The 24,150-nt window shown below is 39.7% G+C and overlaps 1 protein-coding gene across 2 annotated transcripts; it reads right to left on the bottom strand.

The window, feature by feature from the left end:
* Nucleotides 1-1,194: 1,194 nt before the first annotated feature.
* IL18RAP (interleukin 18 receptor accessory protein) lies at nt 1,195-22,273 on the bottom strand. 2 transcript variants are annotated; one of them, XM_080601818.1, is made up of 11 exons: nt 22,180-22,273; nt 17,173-17,304; nt 15,724-15,991; nt 15,428-15,602; nt 13,921-14,095; nt 11,739-11,807; nt 11,348-11,468; nt 8,593-8,747; nt 7,592-7,729; nt 2,576-2,746; nt 1,195-1,937 (listed from the first exon to the last, which is right to left on the bottom strand). In XM_080601818.1, the coding sequence occupies exons 2-11, from the start codon at nt 17,294-17,296 to the stop codon at nt 1,564-1,566; spliced, it is 1,770 nt and encodes a 589-aa protein (XP_080457944.1). In that variant the 5' UTR covers nt 17,297-17,304; nt 22,180-22,273; the 3' UTR covers nt 1,195-1,563. The 2 variants fall into 2 exon arrangements, with proteins under 2 accessions (XP_080457944.1, XP_080457945.1); XM_080601819.1 differs by lacking the exon at nt 22,180-22,273 and adding an exon at nt 20,286-22,159.
* Between the last annotated feature and the right edge of the window lie 1,877 nt (nt 22,274-24,150).

The raw sequence follows: 24,150 nt of genomic DNA, 5'->3' as shown, positions 1-24,150 counted from the left end.
CTAAAGCCTGCATTGCTTACATTAGAAGTGAGAAAATTTCATGTACTGCCAATTACTCCTTTTACACCCACTGATCTGATTGTGTTGGAAAACAGTGATGAATCTCCCAGGCTGTCGGGTTACCTCTACATTAGCATGCACTGCAACCTAGTGAGAGCAGAGATGAACTCTAAAGCAACCAGTGCTGAGGACTCTGCATCCTTACCTCATGTTTGGAAGGGGATTTCTTTAAACTAGATCTCAGCTGGTTCCACAGACCGAAGGTTCCCTCATGGGTGGACAACTCCACTTGATTTTTTTTGTGGAAAGGGATCCAGTTTGTGCACTCTGCAATGCTCTCAAGTGCAAAGCAAAAAGTGAAAGGCAACAAGTGGTGGCAACTGGGAAATTTGCTTCAAAAGCTTATCATGATATGAACTAAAACCCCAACGCAGATGCAACTGCAATGTCAAAATTTTCTCCAGTGCAGCCAGTGATACTGGTTGATGTTTTATCTCTATGAGTGGCATTATCTTCTGCTTCTGCCCCAAAGTACCACCAACAGTCCTCCTGTCCTCCCACTGAAAGCTTTGAACCCAACACAAAATTAGGTAGGAGAATCAGGCCTGCTTGCAAAGCAGTCTTTTGTTGTTGTTGTTGTTTGTTTATTTGTTTGATTTTGTTTTGATTTGTTTTGTTTTTTTTGTTTTGTTTTGTTTTAAATCCTGATCCTGCTCAGATTTTCTTAACTGCATTTCACTTACTTAGAGCCATACACACAGACTGCAAGCTGTTTTGCAGGTAAGTGATATGAACCCTGGTGAGCTAGCAGCCAGACAACTGTAAGGGAGAGGTAACTACTTCAGAGTCCCTGGAAGCCTCCTAGCTGTGACAACCATGCGATTTACAACCGTGATGCACCCATAGTACCAACAGGTTCAGTGGGACCCGTGAGTGAACACTGCCACACCGTGCAGACATTTCTGAGAGTGAAATATTTCACGGCTTGTATAAACACTTTCTCCCATTGCAGGAAGGGTGAAGGTGCCTGGGATCACTCCTTACACAACATTCCTTCTTCTCTCGACTGCTTCAGCATACCCAGTTGTGGCAACCTCCCAGAGCTTTCATCCTTGGTACTCTTACAGGAGGAGGTAACTCCTTTATAGAGTTTGGATTTGTTCCACAGGACTGCACAAGAAAAGCAAACTGCAAGATTTCTCCGGAGTTCCCTTTTTTAATCTTTTTTTTTTTCTAGAAAAAAAAATATATATATTAAAATGTTTCAGCAGAAATACAGTGCAAAGAGCAAAACATTCTCATGTCTCAGCATCATAGTAAAATAATATAATAAATATAATAATAATAATAAATTACTAAAAATAGTTCACATTTATGGTTGTGTGCAGTGCCATGTTTTACTGTGTGCTGTAGCACATTCACTCTGTAGTCCTTCTCACTGTTTTGGAGTGAGCTATTACTGGTTGAAGTGACGGTCCACAATAGTCAGCTGATGTGTAAAAAGGTCTTTAACAATCATGTCATCACTCCTGAGACTGCAGTCATCCCTCTGTGAAATTTCTGTTATCGATGTACCAGGCTGAATAACCTTTGAAAAAAGCCCTTTAGGCTGCATTCTCCCAGCACCTTAGTAGTATTCACAGGCATGTGGTAACACATATATTTCCAGAACTTCTTGTTTGGAACAGCAGATGCAGAGGGCTTCCAGGTAATGGCTGGTAAAATCCTAAGGGCCTTCTTAACTACTGGAGGCAAAGTCTCTGGCTCTTGGAAAGCCTGGAACTTTATTAAAACCAGTTTGATCTTTTTGTCTTCCAACGCACAGTTCACTGCTGCCTGCAGTTCAAAGATGCTTGGTCCGCTGACATAGGCTGGGCTCAAAATAATAATTATTCTTCTGCTTTGTCTAATGGCTGTAACAACTTCATCTGTGTATGCTGGAGAAGAAATTACAATAGTTACTGCATTGTATATTGGACTTCTTATGAAAATCAGTTTCTTTAACAACAGCTAATCACCATAAATACAGAAAAACAGAAGTAGGGATGTTGAGCAATCACATAACACTTATAACTGTGTTTGCCATCAAAGGGTACCACTGCCATTTTTACTCAGTGTGGAGAACACAAGTTCATGCTCAAAAAGTGAAAGGCATAGCTGAGACCACAACACATTCAAGCAAGGTCTCAAAGGATGCTTAGATTTGTCTTCATCTCTCCCAGGGACAGGTACTGAGGGCTTTCTAATTACTGCTGGTGGAGCACTGTCTAAGGTTGGTCAGAAAGTAACTACTGAAAAATTCAGGGCCTTATTTTCATGGAATGGAGTCTGCCTGCAAAGAAATTATTGGAGAAGAAGCTTTGTCTCGTCTTAGTATCACCCCAGCAACCACACTCAAATATACATATTTCTCAGGTGCAGGGACCAGATACAAAAATCAAATGTGATATGATTTAATCAGAAACTCCAGAGCCAAAATATATCATTTGTTGAACTAACACATAAGTTTTTTTTGGAAAGTGAAAAACAATTTTATAAGAAGCAGAAGATTTTCTATCATCCACTGGAAACTTACCTCCTCCTGGAAGAATATCTCTTTCAAGAATACATAACTTGTACCCATATTTGTTTTCAAGCACATCTGGAAGAAGCTCCAGGGCAAATTTTTCCTCACTAATAAAAGCAGAGTCACTTTCAGGAGAGTCTGATTTTGCATAGGACACAAATGCATCAAATTCTTTGCCATCTAAAATAAATAAACAAGTAACAATATATACATTAATAAGTGTCTAAAGCATTCAGTTTCTTAATACAAAGTTTTGATTTATATTTTATACATTTACCTTCTATTTAAGCAGACCCAACACAATCTGAAAATTATCAGCTGTTCATGAAGTACAGACATTCAGTCACACAGAGCCAACCCTTCCTCCCCAATCTCTTCTCTGCAGACATACAGTACCAAAGTGAATGAGGATACTACAGATGACTATTGGAAAGAAGTTTAAATCAGGCACATTCTTGTATTTTCAATAGTAAGTGCCAGCTCTCACCAGTGGAAGATCTGTCCACTTCCAGGCAAATTCGTTGTTGTAGGGAATGATTCCCAGTCTTTTCTCTCATTCACCCAAATGCTAATTCCAAAGACAGTCATCAATGTACAACCTACTTTAAATATGGTGAATTTTGTTTTAAAAAGGGGGAAGGAGTTGATATTCTTGAATATCAACTGTTTGTGAAAGATACACAGTTTTCATACACTTATGTTTCTAGTCAGAGGGACGGGTACAAGTAGCAGTGCTTAAATCTGATCCAAATGTCAGACGTTGAATACTGACCAGTTCCTGAACTTCGTTACAGTTTCATTAAAATAATTTGTTTTTCAGGGTAGAGATTACAAATATATAAAGAACTTCTCTCAGCTCCGAAATACCCTGGTACCAGTGTCCCGAATTACACCCATTCCTAACCACAAGATAAAAGAAACCTTATCTATTTGCTAAACAAAATTTAAACTACACTTTAGGGAACAGGAAAGAAAATGAAAGAAATTGCTTATGAAAGCAAAAGGCACACTGGTCTCATTATAGTTCCCCATATGTATGTTCCTAATGCCATTTGAGATGCCCTAAGATGCCCTTTTGAGACTGCCAAATTTTACACAGGAACTATTGGAGACCCAAATATTTTTTGGGTCAGGATAACAGCAGGATAACCTCAGGCAATCCAAATGACATTGGACACCTGTGTTTAAACACCTGAGTCATATCATGTGTCAATACAGACAACAGAAACCAGACAGCAATTCAGCTGTTTAGCAGAGGGTCCTACTCGAGGGTCTTTCTGCAGGGTGAGCTGAAAAGCTCTCTAGATTTCACTGCACTAACTACATCTACACTGAATGGGAACTGAGACACCTAACTCTAGCACATACACCTAAGAAATGGTACTGAATATCACCCCATGCCTCAGTGCTGACATCCTGATTTCTGTCCCTAGATGTTAGATTAGGATCACAAATCTGAGCTATCCCCATCAGGTTCCCACAGGACCAGAAGAGACCCTCTCCCAGGGAAGAAAAGGGGCTCAAACACAAATGGAAAAGGGTCTCAATACAAATGGAAAACTAATGACATGCATGAGTTGGAGTCAAACAATTCATAACCAGCAGGTTACATTCATAACCAGCAGGTAGCAGAAAGCATGTCATCAAAAGAAAGCGTAGGTGTACAAATCCGTTTTGGAGGCCGAGGATAAGATTAGACAATAAATGTTATATCTCCACTCCTCCCCCCTGCTCCTTGCCATGCACTTCTGCCACTTCCTTGTATGAGTGTTGAAACCCTTGCGGTATCAGAGGAAGCTATTACCACAAAAGTAGCTCGCTAGCTAATTATCTTGTGCTGGGCTGTTTTACTGCCAAGCTGAGCCAACGTAGGCCCACAAGAACAAATCACCAACAGCAGGCATACATGGACTGGGGTGGGGGTTGGTGGCAGAACAGTGGGTCATTAGGCTGGTGTAGCCAAAATGTCCAGCTACATCCTGATTTGAAGCTGCTTTGAAAATGTTTTTTTAAATGACATAAAATCCTTTGCACTACAAGCCAGGTATTCCTTATTTCACCCACAGAGGTCACTGCAGTCTTAGTAGACAATGACCATTGATTAGATGCATCACTTTTTTTTTTTTTCCTTTTTAACATCACTATTACAACAGCAAATTAAAAACACATCCATAGTAAACACCACTGATTTTTTTTTTCCAGAATTGTACAGAAGAACCATTACACCTTGAGAAACTTTTGAGACAAACATTTAAGATGCCCAAAAAGCTGAAAATGAAAAACACCTCAGTTAAGCAAAGCAACTGCATCCTTTGTCTACCCATGTTAACACCACAGCTTTCTTTGTCCTTGTGGGAGAAGGCAAGATTTTAAAGAAGTATATCTTGATTAGCTAAGGAGAAGGCCCAATGGTTAGAGAGGCATGAGATAAAGTATGACCTCACTACTCTCTTCAGTCACCTAGTGCGAGGGTACAGAGGAGATGGTGACAGACATCTCTGAGGTACACGGTGGTAAGAGAAAAGGCAACATCCACAAGCTGCAACAAGGGAAATTCTCAATAGATGGTAGTGAAAAAAGTTTTCACTGTGAGAGTGGTCAAATATTGGAGCATGTTGCCCATTTTGTGGATTCTCTGTCCTTGGAGGTACACAAAACTCTTCTGAACAAGGTCCTGAGCAACCCAGCCTAGGCTTGCTCTGCTTTGAGCAGAGTCTTGGATGAGATGACTTCCAGGGTCCCTTCCAACCTGTGTGATTCTGCAATTCTCTGGTTCTGTGCTAAGAGGGATAGGAGAGAAGGAACAATGGAAAGGAAAAAAACAGCAAAATAAAGTCATAAGTTCTGCTTGCTCTTTGAGCAAGCCATTTCAGATGTCAAGTGGCTTGATATGTACTCACGTGAAGTGAGAAGTACATATTCTTGCAGCTGGGAACACCTTTTGTGGTGAGTCATCTTCAGGCATAAAACTATTTGGATAGGCACAGCTAGTCTACACATTTCATGCCCCCGTGCTGCAAATGGCACTGTGCACCATGTGGTATATAAGAGTCAGGGAGCAGGACACAGGGTACAAGAGACCCAAAGGTGTCTTAAATCTCAATGCACAAATCACATCAGGTCTGTCTCTGTCCTACTGATATATGTTGCAAAGTCTAAGGGGACTTTCCAGAGGCTTTTAAATCAATTTTCTACCAAACAGAGGGGAAATTTTGAGCGATTTCCCAAATAGTTTTTGCTAGATGTCATAGGGCTTACAAAAATACTTTCCAATAGTTTCATTGTATATGTATTTATAGATAAATAGATATAGCTGTTTCAACCTCACACCTAATTGACATACACATATGGAAATGTAAAAGCAGACTCAGACACATTACATATCTCAAGTTGCATCAAGACCCAAGGATTTTTAGAAAAATTTCCTTGGGCACATACTATCAAATTTATTTAAACCCATGCAAGAAAACCAAACGTTAAATTTTTTGAAGTAGGCACTGTGATTTCAGATATATTTTTATACTGCCTACTGTGTTGGAAACCCATTTTAGATGAGATGATGTGGCAACGCTGCTACAGAGATTTGAAATGTGAAAAAGTTGATCACTGATGTAAACATTAGGATGGTCAACATAACTTTTGGAAAGGAAATACTGCCCCAAAGTGCACTTCTCAGTGTCCTGCCATCATCTTATTTCACAGAATCACAGCACCACAGAGGGGCTGAGGCTGTCAGGGCCCTCTGGAGGCCACCAGGCCCAAGCCCTGCCCCAGCAGGGCCACCCAGCGCAGGCTGCCCAGGCCCATCTCCAGGCGGCTTTGGAAGGCCTCCAAGGAGGAGACCCCACAGCCTCTCTGGGCAGCCTGTGCCAGGGCTCCTCACCCGCACAGCACAGAAGTGCTCCTGGGGCTCAGAGGGAGCCTCCTGGGTGCCAGTTTGTGCCCAGTGCCTCTGGTCCTGGCCCTGTGCACCTCTGACAAGGGCCTGGCTCTGTATTCTCTGCATCCTCTCCTCAGATATTTATATACGTTGATAAGAGACTCCTCTTCTCCAGGCTGAACAGTCCCACCTATGAGTCTTCTCATAGGATACTCCACTCCTTTGATCATTTTAGTGTTGACTTTTTCCAGTATGTCCATGACTCTCTTGTACGGAGGGGTCCAGAACTGGACCCAAAGCTCCAGGTGCAGCCTCACCAATGCTGAGTGGAGCAGAAGGATCACCTCTCTTCACCTGCTAGCAATACTTCTTAGCATCTAAAGAGTACTGCTGACTAATGTTCAAGTGTGTGTCCACCAGGACCTCCAGGTTCTTTTCTGCAGAGCTGCTTTCCAGCTGGGTGGCCCCCAGCCTTCACTGGTGCCTGAGGCTGTTCCTCCCCTGGTGCAGGACTCGAGCCTGCCAAAGTCCCTCTGGATGCCAGCACGGCCCTGTGATGAACCTGCCACTCCCCTCAGTTATGTGTTATCTGCAAATTTACTGAGGATGCACTCTACTCCATCATCCAGATCATAAATTAAGATATTAAACGGGACTGGACCCAGTACTGAGTCACAGTATTTTTCTTCTCTGTTTTCTCTTCTGATAAATTATTTGGCTTAAACTGAAAAATACATTAGACCTTGGAGTCCTTCACTTAGTTCTGCGAGGACATTTGATTCTTGTCCACAGGTTCAGTTGCACATTAGAAGTCTGGTTACGCTCTGTTATTCCCTGAAGAGGAATTGGTAAAATGCAACTTCTTACTCTGATCATCTATGGATAAATTAGGGATCTTGTAAAAATCTAACTGCGGTATTTCAGTTGCGATTTAGATATTTCCTTCATATTGCTTGGCTTTTTTATTTTTTGTTTTTTAAATCTGAATCCGCTGAGCATCTTTCTAGCTTTAACAACACTTGTATCAGCTCAAAGAGAACAGGGTTATTAAGAGAATTGAATTGATTAATTCACACTGGATTAACCCACATAGCAAAAGGCAATAGTAAAACCAGAGAAAAGTAATATTACACCATGTTTCTTACCTCCTGTAGTTTCGTTGTGGACCAGATAGCTTCGGTACATCAGCACTATTTCAATCCAGTGCTGGTAAATAAAAGCAGTGCACGAAAGGAATGCAAAGAGAATAGAAATGGCACTGCATAGTATGTATAAGAGAAACACTGTAGAAAGAAAATGGTCTATCATAATTCATTCTTTTAAAATAATGTTGACACTTAGATGAAAACATCAGTTCATAAATGGGGATAACCCTGCTCACAATCATCACTCTTGCCCCTCTGTCAACCCTTAGCAAAGTCAGGAATTCATTGAGCTGCAAATCTCAGCATAGTGCTTCAGTCTACCACCGGGGACCATGCTTAAATTGCACCTCCTTGATGGTGTGAAATGCCCATCTGTGATGAAAGGTACAGAGAAAATAGTCTGTGGTACACTCAACAGAGACGAAAGTAGTCATTTCTTGAGATGGAAAAGACGCAAATAGCTGCACACAATGCCCCGCTGGAGACTTCCTGTGCCACCCCAGTAATGAATCTCCACTGTGAACTATGGTTCAAATCAGAGAGCAGTTTAATTTCCATAGTCATTCTGGTTTTGGCCTTTGCTTGAAAGGCTGACACATTCATATCAGTTATGGTAACTTCTCAGAAACACACATGCTAAAGACTGAGGGAACAAACAGAAACGTCCTATGAAAATCAAAGAATACTATTGCTTTCAGCAGCCACTCTGCCTCAGTTTAGTAGATTGCTTATTACTACTCAGAGATGCTGCTCTCCTCTTCCCCCTCCCACTTACTCTTCAGCTTCCACCTGGGTGCAGGAAGTCCCCATATATCCCCATCCTTTTGAGCAATCATCAGAATACTGTGTGTTTCTGACAAATCGATCTTTTTCTATCCAGCTTCAAGAAACTGCTGTAGCTAGCTAAAAAGCCATTGACCATGTCAATGGAGAAGAAATCTGTAACAGTGAGTAAATCAAAATATATCTATAAGGGCAAATAGTCCTCCATCTGGTTTTACCTCTCCGTTTTCTTTTCAGCTGGATCACCGCAGTAGCATTCCCCACAGAATTTTGAGCAAAGCACGTGAAGTTGCTTCTGAAGTCCATCTCAGAAACTTCCTCCAGCTTAGCAACATGAAGAAGTATGTGTCCCTTTAAACCTTTTGGATAAACACTAAAGAGAAAAAACATATATTTGCATGACACCTTTGCTATTTATTCACAAAATCCCCAAATGCCTTAAAGACATTGAAAGAGGAGCTTAGCAACTTCTTCACATTCAGCTTTAACTTTTAACAGAGATGCAATATTCTGATTTAGAACTTCCATTTGTTTTTTCATCATAAGATCACACTAAAATCAAAGGTCTGCAGACTGAAAGGTTTATTCTTACTTCATCAACTCAGCAAAATATTTAAGCACTTGTTTAACGTTAAATATGTAGATGTTTTTGACTTCTAGAAGATTATTCGAATTTCTCTAACATTTTAAATATTCCCCCAGGGGAAATGCAGGGAAATGAAGCTCAAAAAAAAAAAAAGACAACTAGCTGGGAAAATAAATAAAAATAAATAAATAAATAAAAGAGAGAGAGAGAGAAGCGCAATCTTTTGCACAGGTATAAAAAGCCCAAGGACAGGACAGGCAAACTGAATAAGACAAAAATAAGGGACTGAGGTATAGAAAATGAAAAGGGAACAAAGGAATCCCTTTGAGGGTGGCAGGGAACAGATCTGTGTTTGCAACCTCTTGAGAATATTTAGGGTTTCTGAATCTCAGTGTTTCTCTTTGGAAGCCACAGTACAGGTGTCTCTGGGTCATCTGGCAGGTGCCACATGTCATGCCACTGCTGGCCAGTATGCCAAAATGGCAATCTACCGTGGCCCTACTGCGCCCAAGAGGCACAGGCATGAGTACAGATATGAACCTGAGGATTCAACCTGTGCTGAAGATCTGTTGAGATTGTTTTATTTATTTGTGGTTTGGAAAAAAAAAAATAAACAGAAATTGTATGCACAAAACTAAAAACTTGGTGAGATATATTGCAATGTGAGGCATTCAAAGGTTCGGAAAATCCAGAAGTTATCTCCTGAATTCTGAGACTGCAACTATCTCATGAATGGCTCTGTGTGCATGTGTGTGATACTACCATTTACTATGTTTTTCCCATGTGACTCCTATTAAGAACATGATTTTAGCAGTGACAGCAGGGCTTTTGCTTCCCCCAGTGCACGGAAAGATGACTCAGGGCTGTGTAGTAAAAGACATGCTTGCCTTATTGCCTCTACTATGTTCCTTCCCCAAGTTGGACACCACATAAGTGAACGAGACAAAGAAGCACAGGAAAGAAAGGGAGGTTGGGTTGTCCCAACTGACAGCAAGCTCAACATGAGCTAGCAGCGTGCCCTGGCACCCAAGAGGACAAACCCCATTTTGGGGTGCATTAAACACAGCACAGCCAGCTGGTCAGAAGAGGTGGTTCTCCTACTGGATTTAGTGTTGGTGCAGCCTCACCTTGAGCATTGTGTGCAGTTCTGGGCTCCACAATATAAAAAGGACACTAAGGTACTTGGAAGTGGAGGGCAGCTAAGCGGGTAGAAGGGCTGGAAGGCATGTGATGTGAGGAGGCTGAGGACACCTGGGCTGTCCAGCCTGGAGAAAGGAGGCTGAGAGGTGACCTCAGTGCTCTCTGAAGCGTCCTGAGGAGGGGAAGCGCAGAGGGAGGTGCCGGTCTCTGCTCCCTGGGCACCAGTGACAGGACACACGGGAATGGCACAGAGCCGTGCCAGGGGTGGGTCAGGCTGGGCATTAGGAAAGATTTCTTTCCTGTGAGGGTGGTCAAACACTGGAAAAGGCTTCCTGGATAGGTGGTTGATGCCCCATGCCTGTCAGTGTTCAAGAGGCAATTGGACAAAGAATGCTCTTTTTAATATGCTCTAACTTTTGGTTAGCCCTGGTGTAGTCAGGCAGTTGGACTTGATGATCTTTGCACGTCACTTCCAACTGAACTATTCTATTCTATTCTATTCTATTCTATTCTATTCTATTCTATTCTATTCTATTCTATTCTATTCTATTCTATTCTATTCTATTCTATTCTATTCTGCTCTGCTCTGCTCTGCTCTGCTCTGCTCTGCTCTACTTCACTCTACTCTACTCTACTCTACTCTACTTCACTCTACTCTACTCTACTCTAATTTCACAGGAAACCTTTCACCCATGTGTCAATTCCCTGTGGGGTCTAGCCTTGTCAGGGAAGACTCCTTGCAGAGTCTAGAAATTCAGTTCTGCACACCCTTGGGCTGACTTGATAAATGCACATAGCTCAATAAACACACCCCAACTTCTGAAGCACAAAAAATCTTTTCCATATCACAGAGAACTGGTCTAAAGCACTATGTCATTGGATCTGGTTTATTCCTCACTTGGAGACAGCTTTCAAAGAGAGAGAGTGTGAATTGTTGAACAATTCTGCTAAACAGAAAGAGCACAGATGCTGAAACTGCCCATGAGATAAAATTTTAAGAAGAAGAGTTAAGATTATGCAGAAAATTTGAGTTCTTGACATTTGAACATATTGGACTTTGAAGATGTATTTCTGGATGTAAATGTGCTCATGGGTAGACACAATTACATATTGAAGGACAGAGCCTTATGAGTTTCCTTCAATAAAACTATGTATTAAAGCTGCTGTGGTAAAATTTTTACAGTTGTTGATAGTGTAATCACACTACTGTGTTTTGTTGTTGTTGTTGTTGTTGTTTTTCCACTTACCTTGTTTTCTGGTTCAGTTTCTCATTTATATTTTCTTTGTTGTTTCTTTGCCATGTTACATGCCTTATAGAACCTCTTTCAAATCCAAACTGTACTGGGCATTCCAGTTTAAGGGGCTTTCCTGGAAGAAATTAACATAGGAAAACCATGTATGGAGGTCACTGGAATATTCTTCCCTCAAATAGCCTGGGATCTGTAATAATATATAGTCCTGCCTTTAATATTCACAAAGATATGTATGAAGACAAAAAAGTACAGAAAATTCTCACGCTCAAAGAGATAAAGGAAAGAGCTCAAAGAGAGCTCTTTTGTTTTATCAAGATCTATCATCATCTCTAAATACCTCATTTAAACATTTTCTTTCACTTTCAGAGAAGAAATCAAAACTTACCTAGCTCTGCTTCAAGGAAAACCACTCCACTGGGATACAAAATATTTGGTGGATGGATAGTGTTTCTTGCTGCAATTAACAGGAATATTATTAATATTCATCTTAATATTAATTATTAGTATTCTTCTTAATAAAATTATTGTCAATGCCAATGACCACAGAAAATATTTTATGGATTTTTCTATTTCAAATACTAGATCTACTTTAGACACCTCAGTCTAAGAGGACGATCTATGGTTGATGAAGTGTCTGAGAGTTCACAGATACAAAAGATTTGACTACAAAATTTATGTAGCTACTTAAAGACTTGCTATCTCAGTTGCTCTGATACACTGCCATCTTACCTGAGCTGGGGAGCTCAGCATCTGTCCTGCACTTAGGGTTATTTAGCATTCATATATTTGTGGCCCCTTTGCAAGACCCCTGAGGGAACTTACCCCCACACCAGTCCCCTGCCAAGCCCCATTCCACACCTAGTAAGCATACATGCAGCATACTAACCCCTCATTCACACTGTAAATGCACAGCAAGCTTACTTCCATGAGTTTCTTCTCATACCATGAGTTTATTTTCAAAACAGAGGTTGTCAAAGGGCAGTAACACCCACAGTTTGTGCAGTATGCTAGGCAATTACCCAGGCTGTGGGAAAGCAGCCTGAAGGGGCTAAAATCGACACCTCTGATAATCTAGGAAAGTTCCATACTGCAGGAAATTGTGCCACAGAGACACATTTTTCTTTTTTTTTTTTTAACTAAGCTGCAGCAGAGAAATGTATGCAAAGTTCAGGTGGCGTATATATGTACACGGTAGTTTTCAAGTGTTTTTCTGACTGCTGTAAACTGAGGAACAAGAACTGAGAAACATAGTTCATTAGTTCATGTTCAGCCAGATCAGAATAAAAGCAGATATAGTCCATGCCTGGGACCTGTGATTGACTGGAGTGACAAAGTGTCTAATAAGCGTGTCTTGCAGCACTCAATCACATACATCTGTAGAAAAGCATGGCTTTTTGACTGCACAACTTATGTAGCTATCTCTGTTATCAAACTAAACAAAGGCACCCTCTTTCCTGATACTGAGTCACTAACGTGCCCCCCTGCACAGTGCTGATGTTGCTCAACTGCACTCTGCCAGGCAATGTACAGACTGCACCTGAAGGACAGCAGAGGACAGTAAAAATTATGGAAAAGGTCACCGTGATTTGGAGGAGAACACAGGGCCATGCCATATCACTGGACCATAAAACTCTGTCCAGTTTTGTTTTGTAATCCAATCAAGGCCTAAAAGAACAGGTCATGCAGGCATGCATGATGCTTTTCCCCAAACAGCATTCAACAACAAACAGCTTCATTGTTCGATTGCTCACAGGTCCCCTGTTTCCTCTGACATTAAAATATCACAAGGAAGATGACAGTGATCCCACCAACATCACCTTCCTCATCATTGTCAAGAGAAAAAAAATGAAGTTCTCATTCATGTCACAAGAACAATTCTGTCACCTAACTGCAGAAGAGAATTCTCTAACTCCTACTTTCACACAAAGTGTGAAGAGTGACTGAGAAGGAGCGGCGGAGAAGCAGCGCTATAGACTGACCGTAACCCCCATTCCCCCGTTCCCCTGCACTGCTCGGGGGGAAGAGGTGGAAGAGGGTGGATGGGGAGGAAGGTGCTTTTGGTTTCTTTCCTTTGTTTCTCGCTTCTCTAGCTTGTTAGTAATAGGCAATAAATCTTACTATCTCCCTATGCTGAGTCTGTTTTGCCTGTCACAATAATGATTGCACGATCTCCTCGTCCTTATCTCAACTCTTGAGCCCTTTTCATCATATTTTCTCCCCGTTCCTCTTTGAGGAGGGGGAGTGAGAGAGCGGTTGTCGTGGAGCTCGGCCGCCCACCCGAGTAAAACCACCACATTGAGATACAATGCTTTTTGCCAGATTTGCCGTACAGGATTAGCATTCTACCTTCCCGGTGTTCAAATACCTCTCTGACATTGCACATACACTAAGTACATGGAAAACATTGGCACCAGTTGTGGTTTCATGAATTCTACTCACAAACTGAGAGATTTAAAACCTTGTTTTTTTCAGAACAAGAGCCTGAACAAAAGACATAAGTTGGGTAGTAGAAAATAGAGGAAACATTTTATTTGAGGCATTTTATTCTTAGTTATTATATTACTCACCAATGACTTCTACTGTAACTGCTGTTCTCATTGTCCATTTTGTAGTATTGTCAAATAGAGTGTAATCACATACATATATGCCAGCATCTTCGTCATAGGTTGGATTCAAATAGATTTCATTATGCTTTAGCTTTAGGCTTTTTCTGTTTTCCCTGTGTTTTACTCGATGACCATCCTAACGAGAAGAAAAGAATATCAGGGAATTATATGTCCTTTTGTTGTTGTTGCTGCTGTTAAATAAATTTTATTTTAAGGCACTTGGATGGGATTGCCATGACAGCATGGCTAAGCCAAAATGTTTCCATTGAAACCTCAAAAAAAATTTATTAGGAGTCTGAGTACTTTTGCAAGTTACATTAAAAAAACATATGGCTTATAGTATGTGGATATCATTGCTTGTAAAAGAAAAAAAATTAAAAAAAAAAAAAAGAAAAATCTTTAACAGTTGTAGCACATTAGAGAAATATGAAATCATGAACCTAATATAAATGAAATTCATGTTACCAAAGAGACAAGAAAATGATCAATATTTTATTTATTGACAGACTATTTTTATTTTGTAAATAAATGATTTTGAAACTAGCTTCACATTCTTTTATGATAAGAAGATTATGGTTTGGTATTGTTTGAGGTTGATAATACTGTCACTATGTTCAAAAGAAAGAATGCTTTTTCTTTTTTTTTTTGAAAAGCATCCCTATTTTTCACAGTTTAGTTTAGGCAAAATCTCTAGGTCTATTAAGATTTTTCCTTAAATCAAATTCCTGAAACAAAATCCACTAATGTAAAATGAGGTAAAGACATACCTCATTTAAAACTTAAATATAAGTGAAGAGTAACTTTGACTAGGTGATCATTCTACTTGATAGAATAAATACTGTAAATAAATCAAGATAGTAAAATACACAACCGAATTTTCAGTCATATTCATTTGCATATATAGTACAAGTTTAGATAATATATTACAGTTCTTATAAACAAAGTAGGAATAAATTTTAGCTTGCAAGTATTTTAAGTTAGTTGAAAAAGATTAAGTCGATGATTTTCCAGTAGACTACTATTTCATTAAAAACAACAGTCCTGGAAAGAACAATCTGAAACATTAATCTTGAAATTCTTTTGTTTGTAACAAAACCACTTTTTCTTTCATATATTTGACATTTTCATAATTTATGATGTCAAAACAAAACTTTCAAAGTTTAAATTCCAATCATGTCAATTTTGTAAATAACTTATTTTGATTCTCAATTGCTTCAATTAGTTGAAAAGAAAGCATTTCTAGACTTCTGTTTCATGGAATAATGTTGCAGGTGTCACCAATTCCATCAAAACTCTTCCTTACAGACTTGATAGACATTAATTCAAGATTTTTCTTTTGGGCTGAACACCTCAGTCTGCGTTGTCTGTCACAGAAGACGTTCAAGAGCCTACAGCACATGAGTATCAACCAGGCCTAACCCTGTACCTCCACTGAGCTTTTTCAAATGCTTAAGAGAGTGACTCTTACCTTGTACCATTTTACATCTGGCTTTCTTATATGGCTGTAGCATTTTGTCCCAGGACAAGCTATGGAATTCCCATTGCCAGCAAGAAGATACAGCGTATTTGTGTCGTAACCCAAACATTTTGCCTCCTTTTTTGTTTGAACTTCCAGAACAATTTTGAGACATGGAATTTTTTCCCTGAGTGATGTATAAAAAAATTAATCTTCTAATACATAAAACAAACAAACAAGAAAACCCCAACCAAACAAAATATATTAATTCTTACACAGAAAGATGAGCCTTTTGCCCCATTACATACCGTATCATACAGACGTAGATTCCAGAAGCGCTGTCCCTTACTGGTTTAAACCAAAGTGCATCCCCTTGCAGAGCAAGGTTAGTGCTTTCCCTGATAGCTTCCAGATGCTCTTTGTCTTTCTGATGCCAGAACCATTTCACCTCATGTTGTTTTACAGGTGAATTTTTATAAATGTTGGTGGCATCTTCACCTGGTAAAGAGCATTGTAAAACAAACTCCTTATCACTAATAGTGCGATACCATAATTGAGGCTTTGCACGGAAACACCCTGAAAAGCAGGAAAATAAAATATAAGTACCACTTGAAAAGAACACACAGCACTCATGTTAAAAAAAAAAAAAAAAAAAAGAGAGAGAGCGAGAGAGGGAGGAATACTGAAATACTGAAAAAACACAGTTTTGCTTTTCTTCATGCTAAATATTTTTTATGTGACCTTATGCTCAGCTAATGACCAACTTTGATTTTCTTAAACACAGAATTGGTCAAAGATTTCAAACACTTAATCAAAGGCTGTCAAATGTTTATTATGCCTTTTTCAGACATCTAATATGAAAATAGTTTAAGATTTTTAGCAAACCAAAGATTTTCACATGGGTGCTAACCTGTTAAACCTCAACTCTGTAGGAAAGCCAAAGCTCTCCTGGTTTCCCTCATATTAATGTAGGAGAGACTGACGTAAATCTGAAAAATTGGAGCCTGGCTGCTTTACTTCCTAATGAGGATGAGACTGACAAACATTTCATTATCCTATCATTGCTTTCAAATTTTTCTCCTTGTACATTACAGTTACCGTCTCTAAAGCTAAATGATATTTTGGATTCTGAAAGCTGTGGTCACACATCCTAACCCCCAATTCTCAATTCTCTAAAGGCTCACCAGCCTTGCTGCATAACTCCTCCTGCTAGTCAGGATGTGGTAACCCTTGAAAGCAGGAGAACGGCACAATTTCACTTCAGCAGAAGGGAGCACGTGAATTCTTCTATTCCTCGCCCTCCCGTCTGAGAGTTTCTTTGCAGTTTTGGTTTCTCTCTGCAAACCGAATTTGATCGAGCTCTTCCAGACAGATTGTGTGGGTGGGAGACTTTGAAATATCAGTCTCACTCTTCATTTCTCTATCACCTCCCACTTGCTTGGTACAGCTGCTGGAGACTTCAAGGAGTCATGAAAGCAATTCATTTGCTCCATTCGGTTAAGAAATTCTCCTTTATATTTGCCCTTTCATTTTCATTGGGGAACTGAATTTTGCACTCTATGTAGGGTCAACTGAACTGTATTACCAACACTTAAAAAGGCTTCAGAAAGGCTAAAAAGCAGATATTTGCCTGAAACAGCATTAACAGGTGCAGGAAAAACTCATGAAGGCATGGCAAAATGTACACCCACTTTTCTAAGTTGTCAGCAAGCACCATGAACACCAAAAACAAACACCCCACCAAAGCAGACTCTTACCTGGCAAATTAATCTCTCTAACTTCTGCTCCAGTGACAAACAATGCTAGAATCCAACAAAAAGTGAGCATTATTTTCTTTATCAATTTTGGTTGATATTCTGAGACATTTTCTTTAAGAATCATCTTGCTTTCTGTAAAAGAGGAAAACAGACATTTGTTGCAAATAATAAACCAATAAGATAGGTAAATATGTATCTCATGTAGCTCTACAAACATTAGCAGACAATATTTCCAAAATATTGTGTGTTTTAAAAATGGGGTTTGCAGCACTCTTCCTGCTCAAGCTATTACATGCAAGTTTAGGATAGATGGTATTCAAGAATACACAACAACCTCTTTAAATACACCATACCTACAGTTGCTTACAGCTGTATTTCTGGGTTGTACCGACAGCAATGCAGAATTGCCCGCCTGGAGTGGAAATGCAGTTTTTTCAGCAGCTGTTGCTGTTACAAGAGGAACCTGTCCCCTAAAGTGGGTGATAACATACCAGATAATGAGATCAGCCTTTAGTTAGTGATAACTATCAACGAGAAAGGTGTAAGTGGCACCAAGACCCATGGATTTCTGTTGCAACTTAAGGCCAACAGCCCCAGAGTGTGTAAAGTGGTTTCCTCTGGGATTAAACCAAATCAGAAGGCATGCTTATAGCTGCAAATGGCAAATGGCATGGGGTAGTCTGTCCAGCATTCATCTTCAATAACCTTAAATTAGGTATTTAGTAAGGACATATCCAGTGTCTGTGACTGACATGTCTGGACTGCCTGACTCGGGATCTCAGTGAGTAAAGGCTATGCCCTTTGCTGATGTTCACATTGTGCAAATGAGACCTCAAGTACTTTTTCTTTGTTTATTGGTCTATAGAGTGACTCTGCATTTGCACAGCTGCCAGAGAGGCACTGAGTCAGCCCAAGGGCAAAAAGAAAAAGGTCAGGCAAGGGCCAGTCCCTACTCTGTTGGCACCTCATGCAAATCAGACATGGCTCAGGCAGGCAGCAAGAGATTATCCAATGCACACTGAGCGGGCAACCTAGGAGAGGAAAACTCCCACTCTACGTTTTCTCAGGCAGCTGTTCTTTGTAGAGAGGAGCACTTTAGTCACTGTTCTGTTCAGCATGTCTCTATTCCCTACAAGTGAATGGAATGATCTATTTTTACACTCAGAGGTCATATAGGGTAGGTTAATTTGCTTGTCTTGCCCCATACTGGTATTTTCTTACACATTGGCTGCTGCCAACTGTCATCACCCCATACACATTTTATAATCATCCTGAAACTTCAAGCCAATATGTAAGTCTGAATAAAGAGAGAGAATTTCACTGGGTGAAAAACCTTCTAAACTTTAGAAAGACTGTCTTATCCACTGCAAAAGGATTAATGGATCCTGGCTCTTTTGAATCTGGATTTAAGACAATCACAAAGATGTCTCTCAAGGTACCCATTAGTGCTGCATCTGGACATATTCACACTGCATAAAACAAAAGATAATGCTTTCAGTTATGTCACCCCCCAGCCCACATGGCAAAGGCATACTGGTGCCAGTAGCAATCAGAACCCAAAGGCCTTGTGTGCGATTCAAACCTGATTCCCTAGAGCAGGTGAGCTGATGCAGTGTGTCACTGTTACCAAACAGGGAAGGTCTCATCTGCTGTTCTGTCCTCCCACTTCCATCTCCCTTGACCCCAAACAAATGGTCCAGCCCCTGTCCAGTGACAGTTCGGGTTCTCTTTGGTGACTCAGTTCAACTTTCTGAGCCACCAGAAACTATTTGAGGAGTGCCTGACCTGATACAAGATAAGCTGTGGGACTGTTGACTCTGTTGACTGTTGACTGTTGACTGTGACCGTTTGTCTGTGTTCAGGGACTAGCAGCCTATAAGTAGCAAAATTATATTAAGTGGCCATTCACAAAATATTTAATAATGCCACTGACATATAATGTCTCCAGTTTACTGCTAACAACCTGCTCTTCAAGTTCAAAGGGTCATCATGAAGGAGGAAGAAGTGGGAAAGGGAGGGATTGCTAATTAATTTAATAGCTTCGGTTAACAATCTGTATAATTCTCTGTTGTATTTTGCTAGCCATGGGAAGACACACCACTGCAAAAATTTTGGGCTAATTTACAACACTTTTGTTAGAGAGCTGCAGAGCCTTCACATTTTTATAGTGCTTGCAAAATCATTACAAGACGTGAAATTAAGAAGTGTGGTCTTGCAAAAGTGTTTGACGAGAAGAAGGAAATTCACAGCTGAAGCAAACAACAATTACCAAAGGAAAGGGTTACATGAAATAGTAAATGACCATCCATGTGAATTTGCACTGCAGGTGGACTCAATGTGATTCAGTGACTCAAAATATTCAGTGACTTGCTTTTATCTGGGTCAGTATCTGCCAGAAAAAGAAAGCAGCCTTTCCCTGGGCAACTTATTAAAAAGAGTCTCTCTGCCTTCTGCCATGTGTGCGCCCCTATTATCATCTCCTTAGTCCAGCAATTTAGTATGTCATTTCACTGAAAAGTAACTTATGTGCAAATGAGTCTAATGTGGTCTTAACATGGTAAACAATGTAAGAGCGAAGAACAAGAACTGTCTTATTTTTCCTATGTTTAAACTCCTTCAGGACTCTCACAAGGAAATGATAAATCTCCATTTGACAGCATTTGATGTGCATTTACATAAAATGTAAGAAATCAAAATCCTGAGGGCAGCACAAAATTTCACAGTATCTCTGAAATTTATTAAAAATCATCAAACAATTATCTTACGTCTAATATTCTGATGAAAGTTACTTCGGACTCAGAGCTACCAATTTCTATGAGTTGTTTTGGATTTACATCCAAAAAAAAAGGCAAAGATAATCTAATTATAAGAGCAAGATTACAAATAGTCACACAGGAGAAGAAAAATAGGTTCACCATGCCTATGAAACAAAAAATACTCTGATGAAACTACTTACTAAGGAACCACTGCTTTGCCAAAGTAATTAAAACCAATTTACTTTAAAATGCATATTCAAAGACAATAAAAACAACTCATTTGTCAAGCAGGTAGGGGGAGGACTTAAATTTGAAGCTAAAAGCTAATTAAAAAAAGAAATTATCTGAAAATCTTACCTGCACATCCTACACTACACGATACAAATTGTGGTTAGCTTTAGCTGAACACTGTTGAGTTGTTTCCTTTACAAGAATTTCCTCTACCTCAGTGTCATCATCCCTTCCTTTTTCAGTTTAGGTGCACTAGGTTCAAAGTTTCCGGGTAATTTTCTTGTAAAAAGATCAGGGGAAAAAAAATTGCCTCTAGTAAGAGATCTAAGCATTCTGAGTTTTAAAATCTTTTACTTGCTTTTTGTCAAAAATGCATTGGACTTTTTAGTTTGCTTCATTTAAGAGCAGAAAGGGTAAAAGACCTTTTTTTTTTTTTTTCCCCCCCAAATGCTGCTACTGGATGGTTCATAAAAGTGTGTAATGTCAATAATCTGCAAGCTACCCAATGCACAATGTACAACACAGATCAATATTCGCTATAACCGGCAAGTTCTCCCTGCCTGTAGTCTCTTTCCACATGCACTGCAAGCAGGCGTTATATGAGGGCTATTACTTTCTTTCTGTGCCCTCACAGTTTAGCCTTGTTGGCTACCTTAGTGGGGCTTTGGTAGGAGAAAAAAATGAATAGGCACAGCTGCCTGTGACTTCCCCATTGGACTGGCAAGGCAGGCAGAGCCTTTCAGCATATACACTCCCAGAGAGTCCAGCCCCTCTTCCAGGCTTCCTGTATGGACACGAAACCCTTAAATGACAGGTTGCACAGTGACTCTAAATACAAAAAGACGTCTGACAGCACTTTCTTGTTAATTCATTACAGTTCTCCCCATTTCAATAGAGGTCATGTGGATACACTGGTCCCTCAGATTGCACCAGACATTTCAAGCCCAGTAGGACTTGTTTCTCCTTCCCTGGTGAGATCACTCTTTACTGCGGACTGAGACAATTACTCCATTTCATTCAGGGTCCATAGGAAGAAGCTAGGAAAGGCTTTTTGCTGTATAGCAAGTGAACTCAGCATTGCCTATGTTCATGTACATATTCCTTTAGGCAATGTCCAGTATTAATATTTGGCTATGTTGGGTTCTGAGCATTTGGAGATATAGGATGTGTATTCTCAGATTCAACCATGTGTTTATCCCTTTGCTCCTTCCCAAATGGAGCCCACTGGCGATTACGCTTGCTGACTGTCTCCTCAAATACCTTCAGTATTTTGTCCCAATACAAAGTATATCTTTGGTTTACAAGTTACAGAACACTCCAATGTATCTTTGTAAGTTTCAGTATAAAGAGTTAAGCCTTTTGAAGGTGTCTTTTCTGACTATGGAAAAATAATAATAATAATAATAATAATAATAAGTTTACTTATCTTTTCCCTTCAAGGAATTATGGAGTGCAACATAAACAAAGTCAAGACTTCAGACTGTTGGAAAGAGAAGATGGATTTTTCCCAAAGACACACCTTACAAAGATAAATACGCTTCATTCTTTTCAAGTGCTCATTGTAGTACTCTCTAATTAATATGTTTATTAAATAAATTCTAAAACAATTAATAGGTCAGTCCAATTACTAGAGCAGGATACAACAGAAGCACGAGTCACATACAATTTTGAAAGTCATGCTGCCAGAACCACACCACACGAAAATGTTGTCAAGTAGAGTCAAATATTTGACTGAGTCTCTGCCCCAATTCACCCGTCCTCTTTTGTAAAACTAATATATATGCTAAAAAAGCAGTCTCACTCAATGTACTTCCCAGGCTCCTATTTTCCCCTTGCACGTTTACAAAAGAGAAGGTAAAAGACCAATCCAGAACTTCCTCTCTGCTTCCTCTCCCATCACTCTCTCACTTGCTCACTCATTCAGCATACTTTATGCTACAGCTACAGGAAATTGCAGGCCCCATTCTCAGGAATGTCTTCCCAGCCCTGTGGAAAGTCAAGGTGGGGGTCCATGTCCTACCTTGTCCATCTCACTTTTGCTCAAGCATTTTGTCAGCCGAGAAGCAGGAGGGGAAATGTACCATCTCAGTATGTAGTCTTGTACTAGTGGGAGGAATTAAGTCTCTTTAGTTTTCTGGTACTATTCTGGCTTAACACATTCACACATACGTCCTCCCCTCCCCAGCTATGGTTAACACTGAGTAGGTAAGAAAATTTCCACTCCAATTATTTTCTACACTGAGTCGGTGGTGTTGGTTCTGCTATCACAGGAGGTGTTGAACAATATCTAAACATGAACTTCTGTCCGGTTTGTACTAGTTTATACAGTCAGTGGAATGGCATGTTGTCAAGTATGGCTTATGGAGCAGTAAGGTAATTCACCTATTACTCCCCTGGGAAATAAGGGAAGGTCTTGTTACTTAGCACAAATCTTCTGCACTACAGTACAGTCTGTCTTGGGCATTAGGGTGTAATAATACCAGTAATAATACCGCTTGCAAACAGAGAAAAGAGCAAAAAAAATGCTTGTGACTCAGACCTTCAAAACCTCTTCACTCTTACAATCTTTATCACTGTTCATTTGGAAAGATTGCCTAGTACTTCAAATTCAATAGCAATCCCTTCTTGAATTTCTTGGTAGTCTAGTCCACTTACTGGAAGCCAAGAAACATAAACCCAAGACAGATGACCACCACCGTATTATGAGTTTTCCTTTTCTAAACTCACTGTCACTTTTAAATTTGCACAGTAGTTTTTTGTTGTTGTTTAACTAAAAGTCAGATTCATACAGCTTTACAAGCAGTTTTGGATCCTCCTACGGAACAGCATTCCTTCACCATAGTCAAAAAAACTCGACCAGCTACAATTTTCTTGCAATATATAGTCAACAGTTTTGTAACCACATATTGAAATAATGTCTCCAGCAAATGACTGAAACTGATTTAACTATGGAAGTTGTCAAAAAAATTAGAACAATAAACTGTGAATTTGATTGTCTTCCATAAATATTTTAAGCCATCAAAGTACTGAACTTTATTACTTTTGTGTTTGATAGGTAATAATAAATATATTACACTGGACTGTTGTGTATCTCACCGATGTACATGCTATATCCCAGTAACAGAGGCCAGATGGAAGATCAAACAATGCAATCTAAGAGACAAAACCCTGTAATGAGATGATTATATATTTAGCGAAACTCAAAAATGAGACTATTGTGGTCTATCTGCAGCTGCTGTCACTGAAGTTCAGGAATTTGCATTATTGAACCGCAGGAAGCTGTCATGAGTTGATCAAAACTGGAACAGATTCTAGTGGGGCCTTTTTTCAATTTTGTATCTTATGTAACTTGTGGCTGTTGCAGAAAGCTTAGTAAATACCGTTTCACTCAGGCACCATATTTAATTATAGCTACTAAACCAGAAAAGTATTTCCCAAAAATGCAATCACATTTTCTGTTTCAAAACACTGAACACTTTATAACTACGTCACAAGCATAACACTAGAAAGGCAATGTTTCAAAAAGTGTATTAGATAAACATAAGATTTAATGAGTTAAAAGTTGCCTCTTCCATGCAAGCTCATTTCTATTTTCTAAGATTTATTTATTTTTATTTTTATTATTATTATTATTATTTTTACTTTCACCAAGAAAGCATGATTGAAAAGGATGACTTTAATATATAAGCACAGTTTTAGAGTACTCTTCCTGGCTAGACTCATGTCTGCCAATCTTTACTTTCTTGCCACTTTTTATGGCCTTTGATGAACCCAGGAATCAATCTATCAACTTCTGGATGTGACACTTAAAATTCTGGACCTTCCTGCACAAATCAATTGCGTATTTCCTCTAGGCCCTGACATGTCTAGCATACAGTAACCTTGCCCTGCACATGCAATAGGCATGTGCCCACAGTGTGTCGCCATGTTGGACACCTCATTTTTGAGCTGACTGCAAAATTTCTATTTAGTTTCTAGCTTGGTAAACGTG

This window comes from Anser brachyrhynchus, assembly GCF_964034855.1.
Source record: "Anser brachyrhynchus genome assembly, chromosome: 1".
NCBI lineage: Eukaryota > Metazoa > Chordata > Aves > Anseriformes > Anatidae > Anser > Anser brachyrhynchus.
This window is presented reverse-complemented; position numbering and strand designations above follow the sequence as displayed.